Consider the following 27,791-nt stretch of genomic DNA (forward strand, 5'->3'; position numbering starts at 1 on the left):
CAATGTCCCCTAACAGAAGTCTTGGGGGTGGGGAGGAAGCGGAATCACATCACAGAAAGAATTTCGTCTTAATCAGCTAACCTTATGTTTCCCAAACACAGTTTAATAGGGGAAGAGGATGTGCTGCTGCTTCCCAGGTGCCTGAAGATATGATGACTTCCCAATGAATCTTTAATTATTATTTGGCATAAAAATTATTCAGCAGTTACTTTTTTCCTAGGTCCTTCACTTGAGTGCATAATCCCTTTTTCCTTTTTAAGCAATCCTGAGTCCAGCAGGCAGGGAGAGGGAACAGGGTATCATGGTCACTTTTAGTCTAAAGCTTTAAAACAAATTCTCTGTTATTTAATTATTAGCACCTTTATTATGCAACTGGAACATAAATATGTTGATACCAGACCCTTGGCAATGACAGCTTGGAAGGGGACAAGTGTGCTGTAGGTCTACTTTATAAAAGAAACAGAATTCTGAGATCCTTGCAATTAAACCACCTTGGACAAGACTCAAGGCAGAGCTGCTTTATAATAATAGCTCATATTTAAATAGCACTCTTAACATATGTTATCTCTTCAGATCCTTACAACAACCCAGGAAGTAGGCTACTATTCCCATTTTACAGATGAGGAAAGTGAGGCTCTGAAGAGTTACAAAGCTAGCCCAAACTCATGTAACTATTAAATGGAATGGAAGAGGGCCTAAACCTGCTTCCTTGACTTTAGAGGCAATGTGATGGTAAAGGACACTGGACTCCAAGTTAGAATGTAGGAGTTTAAATCCTGGCTCTGTATAAGTTCTTATTCTCTCGTTCTCTCTCTCTCTCTCTCTTTTTCTTTCCTTCTTTCCTTCCTTCCTTCCTTCCTTTCTCTCTTCCTTCCTTCTTTCCTTCCTTTCTTTTTTCTTCCTTCCTTCTTCACTCCCACCCTCCCTCTTTCCCTCCCTCATTTCCTTCCTCTTTCTCTCTTTCTTTTGTAGGCAATAGGAGTTAAGTGACTTGCCCAGGGTCACACAGCTAATAAGTGTCTGAGGCTGGGTTTTTGACTTAGGTCCTCTTGATTCCAGCACCAGTGCTGTATCTACTGTGCCACCTAGCTGCCTACAGTCAATGTGTTCTTAACCTGTGGGCTGTAAACTTGGTGATGTTTTAAAAAATACACACACACACACACACACACACACACACACACATATGCATTTTTATGTTGTTTTTTTCTTCAGCAACTATATTTTTTATTATATTTAAAAACATGATTCTGAGAGGGGGTTCATAGGCTTCACCACACTACCAAATGAGTCCATGACAGAAAAAAAAATGTCTAAGAACCCCCCGACTGGACAATCTCGAAGGCCCCTACCAGATCTAACTCCTATGAGCCTGTGCTTTCTTCTAAGTATCTCGACTTATGACCTCCCAGTAAAGTAGGAAGTAGGTTGGAGAATATTCTCCTTTATGTCACAGCAGAACATAAATAAAGAGGTTGAATGATGATTCGCCTCAGGTCACCTAACAAAGGCAAGGTGGGCTGACTTCGCTACTTGTAAGGAAGTGAGTCTATCTGAAGCTACCCCAGGCCTCCTTCCTATCTTCCCTCACTAAGGTACATGTCTGCAGATGCCCAGCATCATCTTCACAGAGAGTTGAATAGAAGCTAGGATCAAAAAGGGAGGCATCAGGGTCAGTTTAACACTCTGTGCTATTTGGGGACATACACTCATAGAAGCATAGGATATATTAGGGTCCATCTAGTCCAAACTGCACCTGACTGACAATGCCCTCTTCACCAAACCTAATAGATGGTTATTCAGCTTTTGATTGAAGACTTCTAATTAAGGGGAATGCACTAATTGCTGAGGCAGCCTGTGCCACTTTTGGATAGCTCCATTTGTCCGGAAGTTTTCCCTTATGTAAACATTTAATTAATCTCACCCTCTGGTAGCAAGCAGAATGAGTCTAATCCCTTACTCTTCCACTTGATAGTCCTTCAAATACTTGAAAACAGTGATCATGTTGCCTTTTGAAGACTTCTCCAGGATAAACATCACTGGTTCTTTTTACAGATGTGTGACTATGGACCACATTATCACAGAGTTGGTTAGCTGCTTGGCCTTTTTATAATAGAGTGCTTCCCATAAAGCCCAAAGTATCTAATACAATTCTCTTCACCAGGATTTGGAGTTATCTTAGGACATGTGACTCAGTTCCTAGATGGCTCAATGCCTTGTCATTCATACCCTGGGGAAGGAGGCCTTGATTTATTACCTGCAAACACATGTCCAGTTCATCCCGTAGATGCTTGTTCTTTTCCCTGTGAGACAGAAGGGGAAATGAAGCAAGGAGAAATCGTCATGTATGAAACTCATTCACTGGACTTATCCTGTTGGGCCCTGAGAGATAGAGAAGGCAAGAGACTGTAGGATCTCTTCTTCTGGGGACTGTGGGCTATAGGATGTCTTACTTGTGGTCCTTCTTGTAAGACAGAAGGAGTAGGGGTGGGTGAGATTAGGGATTACTAATTTTTTTTTATTCTCACGTCCCTTGACCTTCAGTAAACATTTTTGTTTCCCATAGTCAGTATGAAGGTAAATAAATGCTAGAATTTACTAAGCTTTGAAAAGAGAAACAGAAAGAAAAGATATTTTCTTTTACAAGAAAGAAAAAAATTACTAAATATTCCCTGTATTCCCTTGACAAATTTCTTCTCTTCCAGGTGATTATCAGAATTACCATAGGTTTTTGAGAATTTTGAGAATTCTTACTAGGGATTGATTTCCCCAGCTGGCAGTGATCTGAGGGAGAAGCTGAACTCAACAAACTTTTATACTGTGCTAGATGCTGGGGGATATACATGCAAAAAAAGACAGTCGATGACCATTGCATGTGTAATAAGAATGTAAATTTTAAAGATCTTCCCTGCCCCTAGGCTAAAGTGCACCAGAAGCCTGGGGAGGGAGGCTTGTTTTTCAGTAGATACTTTTTGATTGGCCAGTGGGTCAATAAGGTTGTTACATTCTCTGAGCCAGGAGAAGGCTATATAAGTCCTGATGTGTAGCTTTGTTTTGGGACTCACTTTGAGAAGTGTTCTGTGATTTGATCTGAATTCTGGGAAGCTGTTGTTGAGAGTCCCCCGACTTTGAAAAACCCAGAATGTGGAAACCCAGATGTTGACTGGGTATGGATGTAATGGTTGGACAGTTTGGAAATCTGTCTACTTGATGTTTCTGTCTTGATAATTATGCCTGTATACTTTGAGGTTCAGGGTGCTGACCTTTTCTCCTGAACAAGGTAAAGATATATGTCTGACTGATTAAAGTAAGCTTGTTAACTCATTTTGAGTTGCTTTCCTTTAACAAAGCAGATCCAAGAACCTGTGGTAGCTGCAAACTCTGAGGACGCTTGGGGTGCTTGCCGCTACAGCATGGAAGACAGAGAAAATAGAAGGTAATTTTAGGAAGGAGACGACATTACAATTAAAAAGAAGAGACATAAGAAAATGATTAACTAAGGGGATAATCAGGATTAAATGAAGGTCTTAAAGTATGGGGAGACCTGGGCATGTTTGTAGCAACAGGAGAGTTATTAGTTGGTAAGAAAATCTGAAGGGAGTGGAGATGGGGGTGGGAGAGAGAGGAAAAGAAGAGAGGGGAAGAGGAAAGGAAGGGGAGGAGAGGAGAAAAGAGAGAAACTGAGGGTGAGGGAGAAAGAATGAAAATGAATGCAAATTGGCAAAAGGATAAGCTCCTAGAAAAAAGATGGGAGGGCTTGGAATGAAGGGCAATTATAGGTGCTGGTCTTGGCAAGGGAAAGGGGTCATTTCTCTTTTGGATATTAGAACAAAGGAGAACAGGATAGGGATGATATACAGGGATTTTGAGGAATAACGTAGAGGATGACCTATAATGGATGGTGGATAACCTCAATTTTTTCAGAGAAGTAAAAGGAAAGTTCCTCTGATGAGGGAAAGGAGTAGGTTAGAGGGTCTGAGAAGGCAAGGCAATTTCACAAGGTGTGGGGAAAAAAAGAGTCAAACTAGGAAGAATAAAAAGATTGTAATGCAGCAATGAGGTGTCAGTTGAGAGTAAATAATATAAGTTTGTCGTAGAGGTGGTTGACATAGTTATGGAATGTTCTTCAGGTTTAATCAGCAGCAAAGGGAGAGAAGTGTATAACCTTGGGTTATATGAGGCATTTCTAGTAAAAGGACAATATGATGGGGGTTGAATGGTAGAAGATGGTGTATATTTATGACAGGGATTCATGAGTAGAGGATAGTGGATGGTTGGAACAAATATGGAGTCAAGATTGTAAAGGGAAGAAACTGAAGTCAGAGAAGAGGTAACGGGATTGGCATAAGAGGGGAAAGTAGAGTAGCTGGAGGTTCTTAAAAAGGTGAGGTGAAGCATAGGGATAGATAGAAGGACAGGATATCATGACCAGAGGGAAGAACTACAGAGTTCATAATCATGAGTGTAATACAGTTATGGGTAAGATCTAAAATGTGACCATGCTTGTAGGTAGATAACTTAAGGAGAAGCTTATAAATGATGGAAGTTCAGAAGACTAGTGAATTGGCAGGCTATGTGGCAACTGGATCCCCAAGTATGAGAGCAGGGCTTTAGGGGAGAGAAGATTGTGATCCAGGTACTAAACTCTTTGAGAAGTGAATGGAGAGTACTAGAAGCCAAAGACAACAAGTTCACAACTTGGGTGAACTAGAATGAACCACAAACAAGAATTGACTTCTAAGTGATGCAGAACTAGGCTGAGAGCATCCAAGTGGGGAGCTAAGAGTATGTCTTGTTCTCTTCCTGACCCATATTGTTAGAGGAATGAGAGAAACGGTGCCTTGTACATGAGAGATTGACCATAGATACAGTGTCTTTCAGGGGAAGCCAGGTTTCTGAGTACAAAAAGATGGAAAACACATGAGAGGTCTAGGGTAAAGTGGGAAATTCTTAATGAAAGAGAAGGGGTTCCAGAGGGCAAGATGGAAGCAGAACAACCTCTACCCTTCTCCTTTCTGCTCTCAGTCTTCTCAGAGCTGTCTTGTCTTCTCTCAGTCCATAAAGGATCATGCAGAATACAGGTGGGTTGAGAGAAGAAGATGGGGAGTGAAGGTAAGAGAAGGTATTGGGTTTTTGCTTCATCACTTGATGTCTGAATCACAGGTAAAAAGGGAAGAGGTAGGAGTTTGTTAGTCATAGAACAGTTGAGTAGGACCCCCATCCTCCAGGGCTATGTAATAAGGAAGGATCGCGTCAGCTTGTTCTCTCTCCAAACACCTAGGAGAACAGGACACAAGGAGCAGGGAGACTTGATCACGGGCCTGCTGCTTGGGTCCCCAAGGACCTGACAGAGCTCATGGTCAGTGCAAATAACTTTGCCTCAGTCCATTAAAGGAAGGAATGACACGAACCCAGAAGATTTCCTACAAGTAGAGTATGCACTTGGCTCTCACCAGCACCTGGTATCTATGGTTCTAGTACTGGGCTGAGTCCTGGCCCTCAGAAGTCTTGTTCCTAGACTCTTAATAAGGATAAAGTGCTGAGCCATTTTTGTCTTTCTGAGTTTGTTGAAACAGGGAAAAATAGGTTGTGTTTCTACTGAAGCAGTAGGTTCTGGGTCAAGAAGGTCTTCAAATCTAGAGCCTGACAAGGGACTGGGATTGAAGCTCTTCATTCCTACCCCTGAAAGGGCAGCTAGAAAATAGAGGGATGGAGCACAAAGATTTTAGGAAAGTAAAGGTCAAAGTCATCAGAATCCAGGGTGATCACAGTCAGAGTTCAAAGTTGTTGTGGGAGAAGATAAGGAGGTAGAGGTTGATGGTTAGTGTGCAGGTGATGTGGTCTGGAATGAGAACTACAATCCTGTCTTATTCCATTGTGTTTCTAGAGTTTGACATGACCACAAAGGCCTATGATTAGACTAGGTATTGCTAACTTGAAAAAACTAAGGTTTGTATTATTTGCTTTTGTAGTTTTTGATAATCAATTCACTGTCTATTAATAGTTTCCCTTTCAGGGTGACTAGGTGGCACAGTGAATAGAGCACCAGCCCTGGAGTCAGGAGGACCTGAGTTCAAATCCGGCCTCAGACACTTAACACTTACCAGCCATGTGACTTTGGGCAAGTCACTTAACCCCAATTGCCCCTCCAAAAAAAAAATAAAAGCAAAAAAATTTACCTTTCTAAAACTGGCTAAGCCCCAGAAATTTGCCTTTTAATAATCCACTAATTACTAAACTACTAATTAATAACTACTAAAAGTAGTTCTATAGGCTAATTAATATCCTAATCTTCTATGCTTTGTTTCCTATCATTTTATTTTTAAAAATTTGCTTTTGAGAACTATTGGGAGTTTCTGGTTTTGCATACTAGACTTGGAATCTGTGGTGGGTCTCAGGAAGCTAAACATAATTAATTAAAGGAAATATATCCTGTCTATGCAGTTAGCGGAGTTATAGTGGATCATTTCTTTGAAAGCACGTATTGCCACAGGAATGGACAAGAATGTTCGGTTAGTTGGAGCGGCTAGGTGGTGCAGTGAATAGAGCACTGGCCCTGGATCAGGAGGACCTGAGTTCAAATGTAGACTCAGACACTGAACACAAAAAAAAACTAGCCATGTGACCTTGGGCAAGTCACTTAACCCCAAGTGCCCTCCAAAAAGCAAAATAAAATAAAATTATGTCTAAAAGAATGCTCAGTTACTATATGCAGTATTTTAATATTGCTATATGAAAATGAAAGCAATAATTAGTATATAATAAAATAGCTACAGTGTTGTTTGGTTCCCCAAATTTCTTCAACGAGCATATAGGATGCTCCAAAGCCAAGAGTTCTAGGGAAGGCACAATTCAGCTTCTTAGTCAAACCCTCTTTTCCTCTTCTCCTGTTACTCCTCCTCCTCTGAGTGGATAAAGCCATAGAGATAATTCAGTACCTTTCCTAGATGATGTTTGACTCAGACCAAGCGAAAGAACCATCATTATGTGAAGACTTAGGAACTCTAGATTAAAAACTAGATTTTTCTTTGCAAGAGAACACATGTGCTTGGGACCAGGTACAGGCTGAAGCTCTTACATTTAATGCCTTTTTATTGCCTATCCTACCAATGGCATGGACTTCCAACTGCTTCTCAACAAAACTAGCTCATTGCTTGTGCCATGGGGTTATAAGCCAAGGGCAGGGCCGACTCAGACCAACTTTTTTGGCCTCACTTATCATCTCACTTCCTCTTTTCCCTTTGATTCTTCTGACTTTCCATTCAAATTTTCAGTGACCAAGATGTGTGTCTCATATCCTTTTTTATTTTTGTTTGTCTTTTTGGAGGGGGGTTTGGGGTTAAGTGACTTGCCCAAGGTGACACAGTTTATAAGTGTTAAGTGTCTGTGGTCATATTTGAACTCAGGTCCTCCTGACTCCAGGGCCAGTGCTCTATTCACTGTGCCACCTAGTTGTCTCCCCTCCCCCCCCCCATATCATCTTAATCTCCAGGTCCTGCTAGTCTGTGGTACCTCTTCTTGCTGCTACATCTCATCCCCTCTGCTTCCATGCTTCCTCTGTCACTCCCTATTAGTCAAAATCTTGCTGCTAAACACAGAAAGGGAGGCAAGGCATAGTGAGAGGGAAGCTACACTGGAAAATTAACCCTTCTTTTTTAGGAAAGTATTTGCATCCTTCTTCTTTCCATGCTTGCAACTTAGTGTCCCTCTGAGGCCTCCCATCTCTTCTCTGTTTCCTCTGTTTTGCCCATTTCCTTCCTTTCTCTCAATAGCAGCTGACCTCGCTTTGGTGGCCACACCTGCCTTCCAGGTCTCTGCTCTATGGCTCAGTTTCCTGATTTTAATTAATCAACCCAGGTTAGTTTGGCAGTTGTGCAGTAACTCTGCAAAGGCTCCAGTGATACACTTCTGTGTAAATGTTCTGCTATTAAAAAAATAAAACTCCTAAGTATTTTTCAAGGGTTTTCTATTCCTTCCTGCTTTCCTGTTTGTCTAAATTGGCCCTCTTATTTCTTCTAAATACAAAGGCAAAAAACACACAGCTCAAAAGTGATGTCCTTGTACATCTTGTTCTGTTTCAGTTTTAATCAGAGGTTTTCCAAGTAATAAGTTGTTGTGGATACTTACCACTGCCTTCTCTCCCTCTCCCCTTTACCCTCACAAATTTTGCTAAAACCTGGCCTTTTCACTTTAATATCCACTTCTTGTTGAGACTGCCTTGAATCATATATTGAGTGGTACAAATTTGAAGTGCATTATATTTAACACATGCTTAAAATTCAGACCACTTCAGACACTAGATGCCACTGCCTAATTATGCTTTCAAGTAAAAGATTTCATAGTTAAACCATAAAGATGAATTCAAAATACGATGTCCTAATGAAAGGTACAAAGGAATCTAACTCTCCCACTTTTATTCCAGCAATGATCTAAAAGGAGCCCCAGATGAAACAATGGCCAAAAAGCCCCCGAGAAAACCCAATACACTCATTCAGTCTAACACAGAACAACAGCAACAGCAAAATAATCAGAAGCTACAGATGCTGGAAGATGGGTCTTGCCAAAAAAGCCAGCATGAGCACAGGTGAATAGGCCAGAAACCCCCAGCATGGGAACTTCACAGCATTGCCCTTACCCGAAAAAACCCCAGGGGTCAATATCTACAGAGCCTTGACCAACAGGGCCCCAAGAGCCCCAAGGGACACAGAAGCAAAAGTGCTCTCTCTAACTTGGAAACCCCAAGGGAAAAGGAGTTGAATGCAACAGCACTCAGATCAGGGGAAATCCCAGGAGACATATAGGAGAATTCATGATCAAAGAAGTTCGCAAAACCTCCTACTACTCTGATCAGGGAAAGTCAGCCATAGAGCTCTGAATCTGGGGATATTGAAACCCTCCAGGGTTCTACACATAAACATACTAAGGAAAAGTGGAAGCCAGAAGCAGAAAGCCAGGGAAGCAAGATCAGGACCAAATGGAGCTTCATCCCATCCAAGAGTGTGGGAGAAAATGGGGCCAGGCACTAAATCTGAAATAAAGAACTGAGGCTAAAGATATGACTAAACAGAAGAAGATACTAAATACTATGAAGAAATATTATGAGTCTGCATACCCTTTGACCTAGCAATATTACTGCTAGGTCTGTATCTCAAAAGAGATTTAAAAAGGAAAAGGACTTATATGTATAAAAAGATCTACAGCAGCTCTTTTCTGGGGACAAAGAATTGAAAATTGAGGGGATACCCACCAGTTGGGGAATGAATAAACAAGACATGTGATTATGATAGAATACTGTTGTGTTAAAATAATAATGAGCAAGATGTTCTCAGAAAAACCTGGAAAGACTTATATGAGTTGATGCAAAGTGTAATATACTGTGTACAAATAGCAATATTGTGCACTGATAGGCTGTGAATGGCTTAGCTATTCTTAGCAATACAATTATCCAAGACAATTCTGAAGGACTTATGATGAAAAATGTTATCCACCTCCAGAGAAAAAAACTGATGGAGTCTGAATGCAGATCAAAGCATAGCTTTTTTAACTTTGTTTTTTTTTAATCTGTTTTCTTTTGCTAATGATGAAATATATTTTGTATGACTGCACATGAATAATCTATATCAAACTGCCTGCCTTCTCAAAGAGGGGGGAAGGGAAGGAGAGAATTTGGGACTCAGAACTTTATAAAATGAATGTTAATTTTTTTACATGTTATTGAGAAAAAATGAAATGAGGAAAAAACCCCATACTATGTTTCTGTGATTTTAGGACATTAAGTAACTTTGGAATGGTACTTCCAAACTGAGTTGTCTAGAATACAGTATTGTGAACACCAATTATAGACTTACCTTATGAAATCTAGCTGTTTCAAAAGTATTGTTTTTTCTCTCTGCAAATTTTCTGTCACGCGGTATACTTCCCTGGGAAATAGGAAACCACAGAGTTTGTGAGCCACTATAGGTAAAATGAAGGTGGGTACAGTGAAGAAGTCAGACTTACATATGAGCCCATCCCAAAGGAATCAGAAATGTGAACACAATGCATAATGTACCATGACAGATGATAGATGGGATTTGAGCAAGGGAAAGAGATGCTCTAAACCCATTTAGGAGTTTGCTAAAAATATCTTTGTTTCTAAGTTCTAAAGTGAACTCTGTTCTAGTCTGATGGGGTTGCTCAACCTTCTTGGGGACCAAGGGTATGCATATCAATCTCTAGTCTGATCTCCCTTTCCTCAAGAATAGTGGTAGTGGTAGTGGTGGTAGTAGTAGTAGTAGTAGTAATAGTAATAGTAGTAGTAGTAGTAGTAGTTCTTTCTTCTTCTTTTCTTCTTCTCCTCTTCCTTCTCCTTTTCTTCATTCTCTTCCTCCTCCATTTCCTCTTCCTCTTTGCTCACCTCCCCCTCCTCCTCCTCCTCCTTCTCTCTCTTTATTTTTTGACTAAATGCTTATGCAGTTCTTCACTAAGTCATCTTTCAATAATTGCCTTTGTATTTCCAATAGCTGGCATTATGCCTAGCACATAAAAGATATTTCAAAATGCTTGTTGAGCTTAGTCCTAGGTTAGAATGGAGAAAATGCTTCCATCTTCTCATTGTGGAGGTGGGAAGTATGATTTATTTTTCTCTTTCATTAAAAATTTTTGTCACAAAAAGTTTCCCTAGTTAACTATTTTCCCATTCTAATCTTAGATGAATTTGTTTTTCTATCAAAAACTTTTAAATTTTATGTAACCGAAAGTGCCCATTTTATCTTTCGCAATCCCCTTAATCCCTTGTTTGGTCATTAATTCTCTCCCTATTCACAGATCCAAACCACAATTTTTTTTCATTGGCTCTTTAATCTGTTTATGATGTGACCTTTTATATCTAAGTCATCGATCCATCTGGAATTTATCTTGCTATATGATGTAAGGTGTTGATCTAAACCTCATTTCTGACAGACTCTGCTTTCCATTTTTCTCAGCACTTTTTGTTCAATGGTGAGCCTTTATCCTAGTTTCTGGGATCTTTGGTTTTAAAGAACATTAGGTTACAGTGTTCACTTGCTTTTGAATATTGTGTTCCTAATCTGTTCCACTAATCAACCTCTATTTTATAAGCAGCAACAAACCATCTAATGATGACCGTTTTGTAGTGTATTTTGAGATGTGGCACTGATAGGTCCCCTTCTTTCCTACTTTTTGTTCTAACGTGAATTTTGCTATTTTTTTCTAGTTTTACAAAGTAATCCTTTTATAGTTTAATTGGTGTGGAAGCGAATAAGCAAATTAATTTAGATAGTATTATAATTTTTATTGTTTTGGCTTGGCCTACCTACGAGCAATCAATATTTTCTCAATTATTTGGGTCAGCCTTTATTACCACAAAGAGTGTTTTATAATTGTATTCATATAGTTCCTGTATGTGTCTAGGAGATATGGAGATGCGCTCTGTCATTGGCTTCTGTGGATACTGCAGTTAGAGCTACTCTATCTACTGAAAATGAAGAGAAGAAAGTTCTCACCACCAAAGTGCTTGCTACCGTCAGTGGTTCAAGATAAGAGACAGATGTAATTTTATTAGTGGAAGTGACATTAAAGAGGATGTATCACCCTCTGCTTGGCCCCTGTACTCTGGGACCATGAGATTTGTACCGAAAACCTCCCATATGTGTTGTCTGCCCTCTTTTAAGTGTGAATTCCTTGAGAGCTGGGGGGGGGGAGGGGTGGATGACACACACTTAGCACAGTGCTTTGTGTCTTGTGAGTGATTAAAACATGCCTTTTATTCATTCATTAACATAAATACAGCATGTAAGACTCCCCACCCAGGTAGTGTGGATGGTGCAGAAGAAGGTCCCTCACCTTCTCTGCTGTAAGGCCATAGTAGGACAACAGTAAGGAAACATGTGGTATCAGAAGGAGAAAGTGATGGAAAGGGGAGAAATCTGTGAAAGTAGACATAGGAGATTCCCTACCAAGCTGATAATAACTTGATTCCTTTGGTGGTCTACATGGAGTCAGTCTCTCTCCCTCCTTCATTCCCTCCCATAATCCCTCCAGAATTCCCCTCTATAATTATGCAATAATTACAGAGTTGATGGGCAACAGCAAACAAATCAAATTCTAGCTCACCTCAGACAATCCTAATTATGTAACAAAATCTCCCTGTATCCTGCAGAGCTGGAAATTCCAAATGTTTTATTACCATGATATTTAATTTTATCTTGAGCAGAATGCAATATATTTTCCATTATCCAAACTGAGTCCCCAGATACCTGCCCGTCTTGAGGATTCTACTCCAATACGTATGGTGTTCAGGCAGGCTGCTCTAGCCCTTCCGACTTTCACCCTCCACCTTTCCTTCTGACTCCTTCCCAACTCTTCTTTGCCCCCTCCTGAATCCCTTCTCCCCAAAGAGGTTCTGCCTGGAGCACAATATTCTAGAAAGGGAATGAAAAGTAGTTCAGCAGAAACTGTAAGCATAGGCTCCCCCAAAAGGAGTCTGTCTATACACCTGCCTGCTCCCTCATTACCCGATGGTCTGTGGCCCATTGGCAGGCACCAAGACAATTTTTCAACTTGAAAATATGAAAAATAAAAAGGAAAAAAGGAAACTGACTTTCATTAGTGAAAACTGTGATGCTGAAGATGTCTGCTGGAATAGCTAAATAAATAACCAAAAAGGAAGAGGTCATCCATTTATTTTTTTTTAAGCAATTGGGGTTAAGTAACTTGCTCAAGGTTACACGGCCAGTTATTTCTGGGTGTGGTGCTGAGGGTCTGAGCCCGGGATTGGATCTCCAGGTCGTCCCAACACTGGAACCAGTGCTCTTACTCGCTGAGCCACCTGGCCGCCCCTAAGCAATTGGGGTTAAGTAACTTGCTCAAGGTTACACGGCCAGGTGTTTCTGGGTGGGTGCTAAGCTTCTGAGCCCGGGATTCGATCTCCAGGTCTTCTCAACACTGGAGCCGGTGCTCTTACTTGCTGTGCTACCTGGCCGCCCCGAGGTCATCCATTTATGAGCTCTTAAATATAAATGACAAGATCTATAGAAGGGAAGAGGAAGAAAAAGGAGGAGAGAGATTTCTCACTCTCTGATACCAACTTCTACTTTCACAAATTATCTTTATTGTCAGATATTATAATTCGGTGGGAATTACATTGAATCTTGTCCCATGTCTGCTATGTGACATTAACCAGTCATTATATCTCTCTGAGAATTTTCTTGATCTGAGTGTATATAAATAGGGATGACCAGGCAACACAATTTGATGAGTTCCTCAATCAATATGATGAGACTGCAGGGAATAGACTTGGGTCTTCTGGGTACTCCCCATGAAGTCTAAGGGCATAGGGATCTCTTGATGTTTTTCCTGGGACCTGGGCTGCCTCCAAGATAATTAGTGACTGAGAGTCAAGAGAGACTTATATGTTTCCTTTCTTATTTATTTGTTTCAATAATGGTAATAGCTAACATTTTATAGTGCCAGCAACTGTGCTAAATACTTTACAAAATACTGTCTCAATTGATCCTCACAATAACCCTGGGAAGTAGATGCTATTATTCCCATTATCCCCATTTTTTAGATGAGGAAACTGAGGTAATGAGAGGTTAAATGACTTGCCAAAGTCACACAGCTAGTAAGTCTGAGGTGGGATTTGAATGTAGGTCTTCCTGACTCCAGGCCTGGAACTCTATCCCCTTGGTCACCCAGTTGCCCCTGAAATGATGTAAATAATCAAATGAACACTCGTCAGGTATCTTGTAGAGAGGATTTTTGGGGGGTTTGGGTTGAATTAGATGGGCTCTGAAGCTGTCTCTCTTAGATTTTTTTTTCATATATATATATGTATATATGTATGTATATATGGTTTAGCTTTAAGCTTCCTGAGGGCAGGGTCTGTGGCATTTCTGTCTTTGTAATCCAAGGGTTACTTGTCACCAGGAGTTGTACAGAGCCACCTTCCTGCTTCTGGCCTGCCATGTGCAGAGGGTTCTATCACTTTAAGATGATCCCCTTGTGAACTATTGAACAGGAAAAGCAAATGATTCAGGAAATCTTTAAAAAACGGTCCACTCCTGGCTCTCTCTTGCTTTGACCCTCCAGCTAGCATCATGTAGCTCTGAGAAATCCCAGGATAAGCAGGGAAAAGGTTATCTCATCCTGTCCCTCACCCCCATCACCATGACTTTTCCTAAGTGAATCTGATTGTAGGTCTGGGGCTGCTTCTTCTGTTTTTATTTTTCCCCATCTTAGGTGAATAAGTATTGATGCCAAGATGGCTTCACTGGAGTATCAACCCCTGCTTAGATCTCTTCTACAAAATATTAGAACTAGGAGGACCTCAGAGCTTATCTAGTTCATTGTGCCCATTCTATAGATAAGGAAGGTGATATTAGGAAAGTGAAACTGTTGGCTCAAAAGAGTTTATCAGTGGCAGAGCCCAGACTCAAACACAGGTCTTTCTATCTTCCAGATACAATATTTTTTCTACTATTCAGTTCAACAGACATTAAACTACTCTGAGCTAGTTGATATTGTTCATTCAGTTATGTGCAACTCTTCATGACTTCATGGACCACAGCACTCTAGGCCCTTCTGTCCTCCACCATCTCCCAAAGTCTAGCCAAGTTCATGTTCATTGTTTCCATGGTACCATTTATCCATCTCCTCCTCTGCCATCCTCTTTTCCTTTTGCCTTCAGTCTTTCCCAACATCAGGTCTTTTCCATTGTGTCCCATCTTCTCATTATGTGGCCAAAGTATTTAAGCTTCAGCTTCAGGATTTGACCTTCCAGTGAATAGTCTGAATTAATTTATTTAAGTAATGACTGATTTAATCTCTCTCCTCACTATACAAGGGACTCTCAAAAATCTTCTCCAGCACCACAATTTGAAAGCATCAATTCTGTGATGCCCAGCTTTCCCTGTCATCCACCTTTCGTAGCTATACACCGCTACTGGAAAAATCATAGCTTTGACTACATGAATTAAGCACTGAGCTAAACACTGAGGAAGCAAGTCTCTGATCTGAGGAGTTTACAAAAGAATAAAGAAGTAACACATGTATGTCTCACATGTCTCCTCCCCTCTAGTCACATTACACTATCCTAATACAGGCCCTCTTTATTTCCTACCTAAACCATTATAACAGGGCCTTAACTCATCTCCCTGCCTTCAGTCACCAATGCACAGGGGTGACCCTTCTTTCTTAAGCTGTGTATTGACAAGCAAACAAGTACTTAGCACCTGTGTATGAATATTGTTTTGGCTCTGTTAAGCTTTGTCTACCCAGAAACAGAAACTGTGAAGGACTTGAGGTGGACTAGACATGGTGAGCTTCGATGTGGAATGGGAACTGGATGAGGAGCTGGATAAGGAGCTGAGAGCTGCCTACGTTTGAATCCAGGTGACAGTTGGGTAAATTCAGGCAAAAGCTGGGACCATGGAAGAACCATGGAATCTGAGAGCCAGCTTGGAAGTCAAGATGAAAAGACTTTTCCTTGGGTACTTAATGAGGACTAATGAGCAGTAGGAGAACTTTGTATTCTGTACCTTGTACCTCTTAAGGATGATTGAGTTAAGGAAACTAATCTCCAATCAAGAAGAATGAAGACTTTTTGACTGAGAGATTAAAACAATGTGGCCTAGGGGTGGAGAACTTTGACCTTTGTACTTTGTGTCCCTTAAGGAGGTTTTCTCCTTAAGGATGATTGAGTTAAGGACTTACTGAATGATATCTTTTGTTTAAAACTACAGTGGCCACTTTGGTGAAAACTATGTGGCCACTTTAGTGATAAGTTGATATTTTATAACATTTTGAATGCTATACTTTGGTTTCTGTGAATATTTTGCTTTAGTTTACTACTGAATAAATAGAGAATTCACTATACTATGTGATAAGAATCTTACAGCTGTTCACAGCAGCAGTACTTTGGAAAGCTGCTCATGCTTGGCTTTAGAAGCTGCAAGTGAGTAAGGAGAGTGGGGGTTGGGAGAAGGCTTTTTGGGTCATAAATTTAGATTTCAGAACCATGGAAAGAGGAAGAAGGGACATTTTACAGATGAGGACACTGAGGCCAGAGGAGGTAAAATAATTTGTCTAAAGTCACAGAGCTAATTAGTAGCAGAGACGGTCCTAGGAGAACCAGGATTCTCCTGACTCTGAATCCAATGCTCATTTTACCCATGTAATGGGAATGTAAATTTTAAAGATCTTCCCTGCCCTAGGCTAAAGTGCACCTGGAGCCTGGGGTGGGAGGCTTGTTTTTCAGTAGATACTTCTTGATTGGCCAGTGAGTCAATAAGGTTATTACATTCTCTGAGCCAGGAGAAGGCTATATAAGCCCTGATGTGTAGCTTTGTTTTGGGGCTCACTTTGAGAAGTGTTCTGTGATTTGATCTGGATTCTGGGAAGCCGTTGTTGAGAGCCCCCCCCCCAGCTTTGAAAAACCCAGATGTTGAAACCCAGATGTTGATTTGGTATGGATGTAATGGTTGGACAATTTGGAAACTGTCTACTTGATCTGTTTCTTTGTCTTGATAATTCTGTCTGTATACTCTGAAGTTCAGGGTGCCGACCTTTTTCCCCTGAACTAGGTAAACGATATATGTTTGACTGATTAAAGTAGGCTTGTTAACCCATTTTGAGTTGCTTTCCTTTAACAAAGCAGATCCAAGAACCTGTATTGGCAGACACCCTGGGGACGCTGGGGTGCTTGCCGCTACAACCCACCATACTGCCCCTTTTGTATAAAGGCAAAGACCTGCTTTCCAAATCTAAGATTACATGTTAGGAATTCAGAACTCCCACAGCAAAGCTAGGGCTATAACTTCCTACCTTCTTCTGACTCTCATTCTAATCTCTTTCCAGCTTTTCATACTGCCTTGAGCTATGGCCAGGGGTGAGCTGGTAAAGTTTTAACAATGGAGTTATCCCTTTCACCCTGTGACTTTCCCCATCTCAGCTTCAATATTTCATGGGTCAGAGTGAGAAATTAAGTGGGAATTTGGGGGGAGTTTTGCAAAAGCTGCAGATGACATGTGAAAGCCAGCAAGATGATACAAGAAGTTTAGAAACTCAGAAATGCATAAAATATATGTTTAGTATTATATAATATCAACTCAGATTTTTATAATAAGGTGCTGGAACTATCCCATAAAAGAAAAAGAAAAAAAATCAGACTTCTCTAGTATGAAGGGAAGGCCAAAAATTTTTTCATGTGTTTTCCAGATTGTGAGGGTGCCACACTCTGGGATAACTGTACTTTTAAGTGTAACCTGAATTATTAACATTTTTCCCATAATTAATATTATTTATTATATCATTAATAAATTTCTTAGATTTAGACTCTAGACCACGGATGGGGAACCTGTGGTCTCAAGCCCACCTGTGGCCCTCTAGGTCCTGAAGTGTGGCCCTTTGGCTGAATTCAAACTTCACAGAACAAATCCTCTTAATAAAAAAAGGATTTGTTCTGTAAAATTTGGCTTGTGACCTTGAGGCCAAAGGTTCCCTGCTCCTGCTCTAGACAATCAAAAGAACAAAAAATCAGCAGCATTTGCTGATCACTGAGGTGTAAATGCTCCCCCTGAATTTAACAATCAGCTCTCCCTTTGAATTTAACAATGTGACTGGGCTCCAGCACACCCCTAGCTAAGGCTTTATGTCTTCAAGAAGGTAGAACATTAATTCATGAATAGCCATTAAGATTAGATAAATTCTTTGATGAGATAATGAGTTACAATCTTAGAAGGCAAGAAGAAGGGCCTACATTCCACAAAACACAAGATAGGTCACTTCTGATGGGATTGTATAGGCGCAAGGTGGACCTGGCATGTGAGATGCCATCTGAGTCCAGACAACATGATTGCCATTAGCTCACCACTCACATCTCCTTCTCCTCTTGCAGCTGGCAGGACTCTTTCTGCAGACTCTCCAGCTGTAGCTGAGCCTGCTGGAGCTCGCTCGATGTCCATTCCAATTCCTTGGCCAGTTCCTGGTTGGTGAGTTTAAGTTTAGTGTTCTCTGCTTTAGTTTCATGCTTGTCATTGTTGAGAGCCATGAACTGACCTTCCAGCTAGAAAAGAGTAACAGAGGTCAAGACAAAACAATAAACCAGACAGACCCTCTTGGCCCCCCAAAACAGAAAGACATTCTCAGGTTCCCTGCTCCCTTTATTACTTGCTCAGATTGTCTATTCTCCTATTTTACATCTATATCTTCATATAGGAAAGAGAACCCTTCATCCATTCCCTTGTGTCTAGGAAAAACTTGAGTAAATCAGCCCAAACAGATGTATTCAATCTCCAGGAAAGGGAATTCTCTATCCTTCAATCATGAAAGGATATTCTTAAAATCTGCTAGGCAGAGAACAATTAGAGTCATTCTTCACAAAACTATCCCCTTAGGTCTTCGTAGTAGTATTCAGTCCTTTTCTTTAGCCTTCTCTTCTTTAAATTAAGTAATCCCAGTTACTCCCATCTGGAGGAGCCTGGTATGGTAACCAAAAACACTCTGCTTTAGAAAGAAGCTTCAACAATAACTCAATCAAAGCATATTTAAAGAGAGGCATCATGGAAAGAGTAATGAGATTTAGAGTTCAAAGACCTAGGTTTGAATCCTGGTCCTGCTACTTATTACCTGTGTGACCTTGGGCAAATTCCTTCACCTCCCTGGGCCTCAGTTTCCACATCTATAAAATGAGAGAACTGGACTAGAAGTTCTGAGATCCTTTTCAGCTGTTTGTAATCCTACTGAGTAATCTGAGGCAAGTCACTGCTACCTCTCTGTCTGCCATTTTCCTTATTAAATGAGGGAGTCAAACTAGAAAGGAGTGGGAAACCTGGAGCCTTGAGGCCACATGTTCCTGTAGCAGCAAGCACCCCAGCATCCCCAGGGTGTCTGCCACCACAGGTTCTTGGATCTGCTTTGATAAAGGAAAGCAACTCAAAATGGGTTAACAAGCTTACTTTAATCAGTCAAATATGTATCATTCACCTAGTTCAGGGGAAAAAGGTCAACACCCCGAGCTTCAGAATATACAGACAGAATTAGCAAGACAGAAACAGATCAAGTAGACAGATTTCCAAACTGTCCAACCATTACATCCATACCAAATCAACATCTGGGTTTCAAAGCCGGGGGGCCCTGGACAGCGGCTTCCCAGAGTTTCATCTGATCAAATTACAGAACACTTCTCAAAGTGAGCCCCCAAAACAAAGCCTCACATCAGGGCTTATATAGCCTTCTCCTGGCTCAGAGAATGTAACAACCTTTTGGACCCACTGGCTAATCAAAAAGTATCTAGTGAAAAACAAGCCTTCTACCCCAGGCTCCAGGTGCACTTTAGCCTAGGGGCAGGGAAGATCTTTAAATTTACATTCCTATTACAGTTTCCCATCCCTGGACTAGGTCTCTAGCTCTAAATATTGTTTTTCCTCTATGCTTAAACCACTTACAGTGATAAGAGGAAAAAAACCACTGAACTTGGATAACAAATAATAGTAGTAGCTCATCATTATATAACACTTGAAGTTTCCCAACAGTAATCTCATGATGTTGATTGAGTGTTATTACCATCATTTTACAATTGAAACTGAAAATGAAAAAAGTTAAGTGATTTTCCCAGAATCCCCCAGCTAGCCTGTGCTAGATATGGGACTCAAACAACCTTCACTCACTTAAATCCAATTCACTTGCACGTCATGGCATCATATCCCTGATGTCATGGTCTTCTTCAACAACAAAGGACAAGTGAGAATGACAACAAACCTAGGCCTTCTGACTCTAAGAACACTGACCTTTTCACTATGCCCTGCTCTCCTGGGTTCAAATCCCAGCCCTGTCACTCACCAGCTGTGTGACCTTTGCATGAAATTTCCATCTGTTAGTGTGTGGGCTCCTTAAGAATAGGATTGTGGCTTTGTAGGTAGTAAGTACTTCATTAATGCTTCATTCATTCATTCATTCATATCACTTCATTTCCTAATACAGAAAATGTAGTATAAAATACTCTGAATACAACCTTTTCTACCTCCTTTCCAGGGTGGGGGAAAGGACTTTGTAAGCAATAAGGTACCACAGAAATGCGATCCTTCGGCTTCTCTCTACCAGCAGACTATCTCTATATATCTTCAACTCTTTCACTAAACAAAGAATTATACCATTAAAAATATATTACTTAAAAAAAAAACTGGTGTAATTAATGCAGCTGGTGGAAGAGAAAGAAGGATGAGAATAACAAGGAGTTCTGGAAGATTCCTCAGGGGCTCTTGGGTAATTAGACAAGCATTTAGTAATTAAATAGCATTGCCATCATTCATTTAATAGATAAATCTAATTGGCAAGAACTTCATGTATAATAGGGATAAAGAGGAAAGGAAAAAGAAGATAGCCCCAGTCCATGACAAAGAGCAAGCTGCCCTTTCCAAAAGCATTTAACACTTGACTTCTCCCTTTTCCTTTCCCTCTCCCTCAGCCCTCATTTCTAAATAGTTGCTAAGTCATGTCATTTCTGCTCAGAGAGCAGCTGTCCCCTCCTCTCTTCTCACACTGTAACCACCCTGGTTTGGGCCTTCAGCACCTGCCACCTGGACAGCTGCCACAGCCTCCTGATTGGTTCCCCAGTCTTCAGTCTCTTCCCTCTCCAATCCATCCTTCACCCAGCTGTCATACTGATATTCCCAAAGCACAGTTCTCAGTGTCACTCCATTGCTCAAGAAGAGGCAATGACTCGCTCTTATCTCTGGGAGAAAGTGCAAACTATTTGGTTTGGCTTTTAAAGCCCTTCATGATCTGGCTCAGTCTGGTCTCCTTTCTGGGCTTTTGATCTGTCAGTCAACTTCATGCACTCTGTCTAGAAGTCAGATTTGTCCATGTGCTGTTCACTGCATAGATTTTGAATTTTATTTTATTTTAATTTATGGAATAAAACAAGCATTTCCATAATACAATATAATAAAAATAAAATGCAAATCTCTTATGTACAACTTGCCATTCCTTTTAAATATATAATAAAATTGTTACATAAATTTCTTTTTTCTCCTTTTCTTTCTTCCCTCTCCCCTGTCCTAAAGAAGGCTACCATCAGACACAAGTGTGTGTGTGTGTGTGTGTGTGTGTTAGTTAAATCATGCATACTTCAATTTATCAGTTCTTTCTCTGGATGCAGATAATGTCTTTCTTTATATGTCCTTTGTAATTAATTTGGATTTTTATAATAATCAAAATGATTTATTTGCTCAAAGTTATTCTTAAAACAATATTGTTACTGTAAACAACATCCTCTTGGTTCTGGTCATTTCACTCTTCATTACTCCATGCCAATGTATCCATGTTTTTCTAAGATCATCGAGCTCATCATTTCTTATAACACAGTAGTATTCCATCACGATCATGTACCACAACTTGTTCACCCCACATAACACTCCATCACTTGTCTCAGGGCCTTGAGAGCAACTGTCCTACATACCTGAAATGTTCTGCCTTCTCCCCTTGGAATCCCTGGCTTTCTTCAAAGTTCAATGAACTACAAAAGACATATGAAGAAGCTATCTTCATCTAGAGAAAGAACTAATAAATACATACATACATATAAAATATACATACATATAGATATACATATATGCATACATACATGTCTGTATATATGTATATGTGTGTATGTGTGTAAATATACACCTATTTGTGTCTAATGGTGGCCATATCTGGGGCAGGGATATCAGTTACATGATAACTTTGTTATATATTTAAAAGGAACAACAAGTTGTATATAGTAGGTTTGAAGTTTCATGTGCAATCATCTTTTTATTATACTATGTTGTGGAAATACTTATTTTGTTCTATACATTAAAAATAAAATACATTTTTAAAAAAGTTCAAGGACCACCTCCTTCAGGAAGCCAATCCCAATCTCCTCAGGTTACTCCTGCCTTTCTTCCCTGGAATGACTTTGTTCATATTTTCTGTTAACCTTTTTTGTTGTCCATGGTCTCCCCTTCTGCTACCTCCAACAGAACAAGAGAACAGAGACCATTTTGTTTTTGTATTTTGATACAAAGCACATTGCCTGTACATGGTAAGCACCTAATTCACTCATTCAAAAAAAACATTTATTAAGCCCCTACTATATACCAGGTACTATTGCTTTGCGCCGGAGACCCAAAGCTAAAAATGAAACAGTTGTTGTGATAGCAGAGTGAGAGCATGTAGGCATCAGGATACCCAAACCATTCTGCTATATTCAGATATATGGGCCCAAAGCCTTGCTCTGCCACTGTGTGACCTTGGGAATTCACATGAAGTCTCTGGGTCTCATTTTCCTCATCTATAAAATGAAGGTTAGATGAAACAATCCACTTCCTGCTCTGACTCTGTGATCCTATGGTCTTTGAGTCAGTCTATCAGTCAAACTGAGACCTGTTAAAGACCTTAGCTTGAAAAGACTGAGGTAGAGTCAAGACGGCAGATTAAAAGTGACTCCCCTGAGCTCTCCCCACAAACTCCTCCAAATAGTTTTTTTAAATGACTCTTAACAAATTCTGGAGCAGCAGAACCCACAAAGAGACGGAGGGAAACACATTTCCATCCCAAGACAACTTGGAAGTTGGCAGGAAAGGTCTGTTGCACCAGGTGAGACTGAAGCACAGTGTGTTACAGGCCACGCCATCACAGACTAGGCCCCAGAAAACCAGGAGCAGGCCTCAAGGAGACTAAACAAGGGGCAGCAAAGGCAGTTTCCAAACCTCTCAGTTCATAGATGCTACAGACAATTTAGAAGGTCAGCAGAAAAGGTCTGTTGCACCAAGGTGAGAGTGGAATGCAGTCTAGCACAAGGCCTTGCCAGCCCTGTCCTGGACCCAGCAAACCAGGAGCAGGCCTTGGGAATGAGTGAATCGGCAGTGGCAGTAGCTGCTTTCAGAGCACTAAGCCCACAGATAGTAAGGGCATCAAACAATTGATCAGAAGGAGATGACAGGGGTCTTTTTTGCTAGCTAGCACTGAAAAGACCAAGGACTCCCACTGTATCTTGGGCCGTCTCCAGTCCTCCTGATCTATATCTTGTCACTGGACCCAGATGGCTCTGGAGGAGAAAGTGAGGCTGGTAACTCTGCACAGCCCTCCTTCATTTAAATCCAGTTCACTTACATGTCACGGCATCACCTCCCTGACGTCATGGTCCTCTTTGAGAATGAAGGGCAAACGATAACAATTAAGTGCTTACTATATAAATTTGAACACACACACACACACACACACACACACAACCAGACATTGTGCTAAGTGCTGGGGAAACAAAGAACCCAGAGTCCCTGTCTCTAAATTTTATGATCTGAATCCATTCTGCCTCTGACCTGAACACCAGCTGCACAGCCCTTTCCCTGAGAACCCCAAACACCAGCCTGCTCCTGCACTGGCAAGGCTTTCCAAGGGGATTGGATGATTCCACTAAAAATAGCTTCCCACCATCCAAACTGAAGCACAGATTGTGTCTAGGTCTGTCCAGGGCAGAGATATTTCCAATTGCAGATAAGGCAAATTAAGCAGTTGGACAACATTCTTCTTTCCTGAACCTTCTCTGTCCTCTCACCTCATGTGTGCCTTTGCTCAGACTGCCCCCCTAGAATGACCTTTCTCCTTCTCTTAGACTGCTAAATTCTGACCCACCCTTTACATTTCAACTCGGATGAAGCCTTTCCCAGGAAGCCTCTGTGGCTCCTCCGATCTGCTGCAGCTTCCTTTCTTAGGCTTCATGGGGCACTGTGCTTTGCTCTGATGTCCTTTGCTATGGAATATTAGGTATTTTCGTTATCTTTTTGGCTGTCTCACTTCTGCTACCAGCTAGAATGTAAGTATTAGGAGGAAAGCAAACATGTCATATACGTTTTCTATCTCCCTCACTGCTTAGCATGGGGTTATGCAGAGAGTAGGTATTTAATGATTCCTTTGTCTTCCTCTGCCCTGAGGCTTAGGACAAAAGACGAAGATGCAGAAAAGGCATTTTCCCTGATTCAAAGCATCAGAGAATTTAGAGCCAGAAGCAGGGCCATGCTGGAGCTAGCTAGTATTAGCTTATAAGAGCCAACTGTTAACCTTTTGGTAGAACTATTTACATCTCAGAAACTGGCCAAATGTCACAAATTTTTAGTTGATTGTCTATAGAAAGTGATAGAAAAAATGTAAAGAATGGAGATTAAATTTAAAAGCTTCCCCCCCCCCCCAAGCTGGTTATTAAATATATGCTGGCACACTATTGACCAGAAGGTCCCATTGAGGTTATCTAGTCCAACCCCCTAATTTCACAAAGGAGAGACCTAAGGCCAGAACAACAAAGTGACCAACCCAAGGTGTTCACAGCAGTCCGGACTCAAACCCAGAGACTCACCATTCAGGACCTTTTTCTATCTGTGTGACATGTGACAACAAGCTATTGTTAATCATTATCCTACAATAATAATAGCGTTTCACCTAGGACTCTATGTAGCTTATTTCTTTTAATCCTTACCATCACTCTGGCAGCTAGCATGCTAGGTGTCATTTCCTTCATCTTACATATGAAGCAAAGTGGGCTCAAAGATGTTAAGGAGCCTGTCTATGCTTTGTCTGCGACCACACAACAAGCACGTGGCCACAGCAGGGACTGACCCCGAGCCTTCTGACTTCCAGTCCTGCTCTCTTTCCACAGCCTCCTATCTACAAAGGGAACTTCCTTGAAAAATAAAAATGAGCATTTTTATCATGCTTTAAGATTTACAAAATGCTTTCCTCTCACCAACCTTGGGAGGTAAATAGTCCCAGAACTGGCACTATTCCACAGGCAGCATACAACATGAATTGAGGTTCTGCTATGGAGTCAAGTAAAACTCTGAGACTGGATGTTTCAGATGAGTGGTGGAGGGAGTTTCTGTACCAGAAGTTTCTTCCACTGGTACATCTATAGCTATATCTACATCTGTGTCTAAGTCTAGATACACCATAATGTTTAATAAATGTTACCGCATGATACCCTTTTTATTCTTCTGCCTAGACATTTAGAATAAAAGGTGAAGACCCAGAGAATAAATTATGTCTAACTTACATACAATACACACACATATATACATATATGCATATGTGTTGTTGTTCAGTTGTGTTTGATTGGGCTTTCTAGGCAAAGATAATGGAGTGGTTTGCTGTTTCCTTCTTTGGTGTGTCTCCATTTTTACAGATGAGGAACTTAGACCAATAGAGGTTAAGTGACTTGCCCAGAGTCACACAGCTAGTAAGTGTCTGAGGCCACATTTGAACTCAGATCTTCCTGACTCCAAGCCCTGTGCTCTACCCACTGCACCACCTACCTACCCCCATATGTGTGTGTACATACTTACACATGCACATATACACACATATATGTATACATCACACATATACGCACACACATGAACATCTACATTTTATATAGATATATAATTTCTCTCTATCCACATATAGAGAAAATATATACAATTCATATTTACAAGTGATCTACATTTTATAGATATAAATTGAGCTTAGAGCTGTTGAATGACTTGCTCTGGGTAACAGAGAGTAACAAAGTTGGGATTTGAAGGTGCATCTCACTCCAAGTAATGAGAACTAACATTTATATAGCACCTAATTTGTGCCAGGCACTGATTTAAGTACTTTACAAATATTATCTTACCTGATCCTCACAATAATACCGGAAGGTAGGTTCTATTATTAACACCATTTGACAGATGAAGAAACTGAGGCAAACAGAGGTAAAGTGACTTGCCCAGGGTCACACAGCTAGTAAGCATCTGAGGCAAGATTTGACTCCAGGCCCAACCCAATGCTCTATCCACTGCACCACTGAAGCCTCTAAATCTAGTGGTTTTTCTACGTATCTTGCTGCCGTTTGGGGGTCTCCAAATTGGCTTCTGAATATTCTCTCACAGACTAGAAATAAACATCCATCCTTACACAATAACAAAGAAATAGTCAGAATGTGGCTCACTGTTCACGTAACTCAGTGTCCACACGTCATTTAAGACCAGTGTCATTAAATGGTTTGCCAAGAATACACAGCTAGCAAGGGGCAGACTCAAACTCGGCTCTTCTGCCCCTAAAAGTATTTCTACTCCTCCTCCATGCTCATTTCTCCAGGTCATAGGAAACTTTGGATAAAGGTTATCTGTGGGACCTCCTTGACCAGATATCTAATGCCAGAAGCTTTGGTCTAATTGACTTATTTTTCCTGCAAAAAACATTTTTTTTCTTTAAATAGTCTTAACATATAGCTTCTGAAACTCAAAATTACAGATTATACTTAGAAGGTAGATCACACTTTTATTTTTAATTTTCTTTTTATATCATTAACTTAATCAATATTGACGAACACACACAAAGAACAGAAACTGTGAATCTCTTTTACATACAGTTTGGGTTTCGTGTGTGTGTGTGTGTGTGTGTGTGTGTGTGTGTGTAAAATTTAATAGAGCATATCAACACTTCCCAGCTTTTCCATTTCCCCTTTTGAACTTCTTTCTGCTCTCTTCTGTGTTTTTCATTGATACTCACTTTTTTTGTTCTTTTTTTCATCACTCATGGTTACCCACTTCTATTCCTGTGCATTTCTCTCCTCCCCCAAAATAAATAAAAACTTTCTCTTATAACAAATGAGTATAGTCAAATAGGTATAGGCATCTTTCTTACAAAGAACAGTGATGCATTAAAAAAAAAATAGAAGTTTCTCTGTGTATATTTAGGGAAATGGCCTAGGGTAAGGACTCCCTATTCTGCAAAATCTTCTAGGAAAGTTAGAAATCAGTGTGGAAGAATCTAGATTTATGCAGATTACATGTCATATTAAAATAAGCTCCCAAATGGACCCGTGAGCTAAATACAAAAGGTCATATCATAAACAAATTAGAGAAGGAAATGAGATAGCTTTTACAAGTATGGCTGAAGGGGGAGTTCTTAACTAAATTAGGTTCAGGGATGCCCAGAAAAAGTAATATGGACAATGCTAATTGAATGAAATTGAAAATCTTTTACATAAGCAAGATCAACAGAGTTAAAGGAAGAAGGGAAATATTTAATTGAAGAAAAAAATCTCTCTGATAAAGATCTGATATCTAAGATATAAGAGAATATATATATATACATATATGTATATATATATATATATAAAGATACGAAGGGAATTTCTTTTATCCTCGTTGTCCTTTCTATAGCCTTTGACACTGCCCATCACCCTCTTGTATACTCTCTTCTCTCCAGATTTTCATGGCGCTGCTCTCTCTTGGTTCTCTTCCTACCTGAATGACCACTGTTTCTCAATCTCCTTCACTAGATCTTCATCTAGGTCATGCCCACTAACTGCGGTTGTTCCTCAAGGGTGTGTCCTTTCTTCTCTTTTTTTCTCCCTCTATACTCTCTCATGTGGTGAACTTGTAAGATCCTGTGGATTCAATTACTCTTTTCTGATGTCCAGGTACCTAGTAGATATCTCAAACTGATTGAGAAGACTTGTATGAACCCTGTATACAAACATATGAGATTAAGAGTCATTCCCCAATAGATAAGTCAAATGATAAGAAGAAATGCAAACAACAGATTTTTAAAAAATGTTCCAAGTCACTAATAATGAATGAAATGCAAATTAAAGCAACTCTATACATCAGATTGGCAAAGATGATAAAAAAGGAAAATGGTGATTTTTGGTTGGGCTGTGTGAGAGAACAAACACTAATGTTTAATAGGTTAAAAATGCGAATTATTCCAACCATTCTTAAAAGGAATTTGGAATTAAACTCCCAGAGTCT

At 40.3% G+C, this 27,791-nt stretch overlaps 1 protein-coding gene across 1 annotated transcript in view; it reads right to left on the reverse strand.

Annotated features, from left to right (window-relative positions):
* The window catches only part of CRACR2A (calcium release activated channel regulator 2A), a 186,599-nt gene that overhangs the window by 58,294 nt on the left and 100,514 nt on the right, over positions 1 to 27,791 (reverse strand). The window contains exons 8-10 of the mRNA XM_069101435.1: positions 17,877 to 18,064; positions 9,849 to 9,920; positions 2,258 to 2,303 (exon numbers count right to left, since the gene is read on the reverse strand). Coding sequence (XP_068957536.1) covers positions 2,258 to 2,303; positions 9,849 to 9,920; positions 17,877 to 18,064 — 306 coding nt within the window. The remainder of the gene's footprint in view (positions 1 to 2,257; positions 2,304 to 9,848; positions 9,921 to 17,876; positions 18,065 to 27,791) is intronic.

This window comes from Petaurus breviceps, unplaced genomic scaffold, assembly GCF_028583685.1.
Source record: "Petaurus breviceps papuanus isolate PSGF00001 unplaced genomic scaffold, PetGlider_PUasm1.0 470, whole genome shotgun sequence".
Taxonomy (NCBI): Eukaryota; Metazoa; Chordata; class Mammalia; order Diprotodontia; family Petauridae; genus Petaurus; species Petaurus breviceps.